At 50.5% G+C, this 2,500-nt stretch overlaps 1 protein-coding gene across 1 annotated transcript in view; it reads right to left on the minus strand.

Annotated features, from left to right (window-relative positions):
- Positions 1-2,500, minus strand: part of ankfn1b (ankyrin repeat and fibronectin type III domain containing 1b) — a gene marked incomplete at both ends in the record, with an annotated part of 321,927 nt that overhangs the window by 288,802 nt on the left and 30,625 nt on the right. Inside the window, one exon of the mRNA XM_083636085.1 lies at positions 822-1,084. Within this exon, the coding sequence (XP_083492211.1) occupies positions 822-1,084 (263 nt within the window). The remainder of the gene's footprint in view (positions 1-821; positions 1,085-2,500) is intronic.

Below are 2,500 nucleotides of genomic sequence, written 5' to 3' on the forward strand. Positions count from 1 at the left end.
TAGTGTCCTCTGGGTGCTCACTCATATGTAGTGTCCTCTGGGTGCTCACCCATATGTAGTGTCCTCTGGGTGCTCGCTCATATGTAGTGTCCTCTGGGTGCTCACTCATATGTAGTGTCCTCTGGGTGCTCGCCCAACTCTTCTGTCTGAGCCAAGCCCAAAGGTGAGTGTGTGCATGCACTTGTGTCTCTGTACATGTGCCCACATGGGTGTGCGTGTGCGTGTGGGTGTGTGCGTGCGTGCGTGTGTGCATGCGTGTGTGTGTGTGCGTGTGTGTGTGTGTGTGTGTGCGTGTGCGTGTGTGCGTGTGCGTGTGTGTGTGTGCGTGTGTGCGTGAGTTGCGTGAGTTCAACATTGGTCCAAAACTGTGACATGAACAGCTGGAACATAGAAACACAATATCTGCAGAGAGACACACTCTCTGACTGACAACAGCACACAAATGGATGAAAAGGAGTTGAGTAAATGACGGTGTGGAGGGTTGAGGTGGTGGGCTTCAGTTTGCCCACTATTCTGCTGATCAAGCACAGACAGAGCAATGTTCCATTCTGTACCTTTTTGTTTCGAGGTTGTGTGAAAGCACAGAGATGAAGAGAAGAAAGCTGGCTGCAACACTGCACCAAGATGTTTGAACTGTGTGCTGAACAGCACCAAAGGGAAAACAGAGCCACCCTTGGTTGGCTGGTGAGTAACAAAACTTTGATTACAAAACCAACAGCTATCGGATAGCAACGGCAACGGCTATCCTTGCCTTCCTTGGGGCCAAAGACTGTATTTTTCCAAGTGGGAAAAAAAATGAAGAAATGTGAAATCAAACTTACAAACTTCCTCTTCAGCTTGCCCTTGGCGCCGCAACTCGCCTTGCCTTCGGCCGTGGCCCCCGAGCCGTAGTCGGAGCCCACGCCCAGGTGGTAGTCGGAGCCCACGCCCAGGTGGTCGTCCATGGAGAGGCTTTTGCGGAGGTAGGCGGCTCGTGCCCGGAAGTGGGAGAAGGGCGACTGGGAGCGAGGGCGGGCCTCGGCGCAACCCCCTCGCCCCGAATCCTCCTGGCCCTCCATGTCATCCTCCAGACGCCACAGCTCCCCTGGAGGACAGGAGGGGAGGGAGGCAAGAGAGAGGGTGAACACAACAGGGTTGCAGTCAGGGAGGCGAGAGGGGCAAGAGAGAGGTGTGGGGAGATAGAGAAGAAGGGATGGAGAAAGAGAGAGACAAGCAGAGAGGGATATCTACGGGGGCAAGAGAGACAGGGCAGCATTTGTTTACAGTCATGCAAACTTCATGCTCATACAGTGTGGATTGCCATCCAGGCATTGCTTTCATAAAGTATTCCCCAAATGTAGTTCAGTATAATTTTAAGGTGCCATATTTTACCGTCTGCATCTTTGATGACTTGAGACTTGATTATGATTCCATAACATAACCAATGATGGCTCCTGTCAAATGAAGGGGAAGGAACATATTTCCAGTCACACTAGATGTTGTTCCCCAGCTCTGACATGATAACTGGGCTTTCAGTCACACACCAGAGATGGAGACGTGCTGTTCACTCCCAGCACTCTGCTGCATGTGATGTTCACTCAGCAGACATCCTGTCAACATCCAGAGCCCGTCAGTCAGTCAGCTACAGTTAGTCCATCCACACGGGGGGACTCACTGAGCCCGATGCAGACTGGCTAAGCTACAGTTAGTCCATCCACATGGGGGGACGAATGTTCTCACTGAGCCTGATGCAGACTGGCTAAGCTACAGTTAGTCCATCCACACGGGGGGACTCACTGAGCCTGATGCAGACTGGCTAAGCTACAGTTAGTCCATCCACACGGGGGGACTCTGCATATCTGCATATTTGCATATCTCCCAGCATGCATTGTTCCTTCCAAACTTTTGACCACAAAGTAAAGTAACCACATTAAATAAGTGGTGAGTGGAAATAATCATTAGCCTATTCTTAGTTAAACATGCAGTTTTGGAACATTCAATAAAGACAAATAAAAAAAATAGACTATGACTCGACACCCTAAGTGATACACACATGTTATGAGAGGGGTATATATATCCCTCACACTAATATCCGTTTAGTGTGGAATGGTTACTTCCTTGCTGTGCTCTTCCCTAGAGTGTGCACAACCATGTTCAACCCTGGCACCAAGCTGTTTCGGCCCTCATCAACCATCGTTTATATGTCAACATAAAATAAAAAATCATCTGGCCACTAGGGGTTGCACGTGCAGCCAGTGCACCAACGTACAATCGCGCATGGGTTATAGGGTGGGTCAGGTGCCCCTGATCCTAGATAGATGATCCCATCTAGGGTTAATCCCCATCTATCCCCTGATCCCTGATCCTGATCAGGAGCCCCTAAGCCTAACCCTGGAGGATGTGACCGTCTACCCTAAGCCCCCGTTCACACAGCACGCCGAAGCAACGCTTAACCGAAGCTGTACCTACGCTGTACCCACGCTGTACCCACAAGTTTCATTTCGGGGTCCTTGTTAACAGG

The sequence above is a fragment of the Poromitra crassiceps genome, assembly GCF_964638095.1.
Source record: "Poromitra crassiceps genome assembly, chromosome: 4".
Taxonomy (NCBI): Eukaryota; Metazoa; Chordata; class Actinopteri; order Beryciformes; family Melamphaidae; genus Poromitra; species Poromitra crassiceps.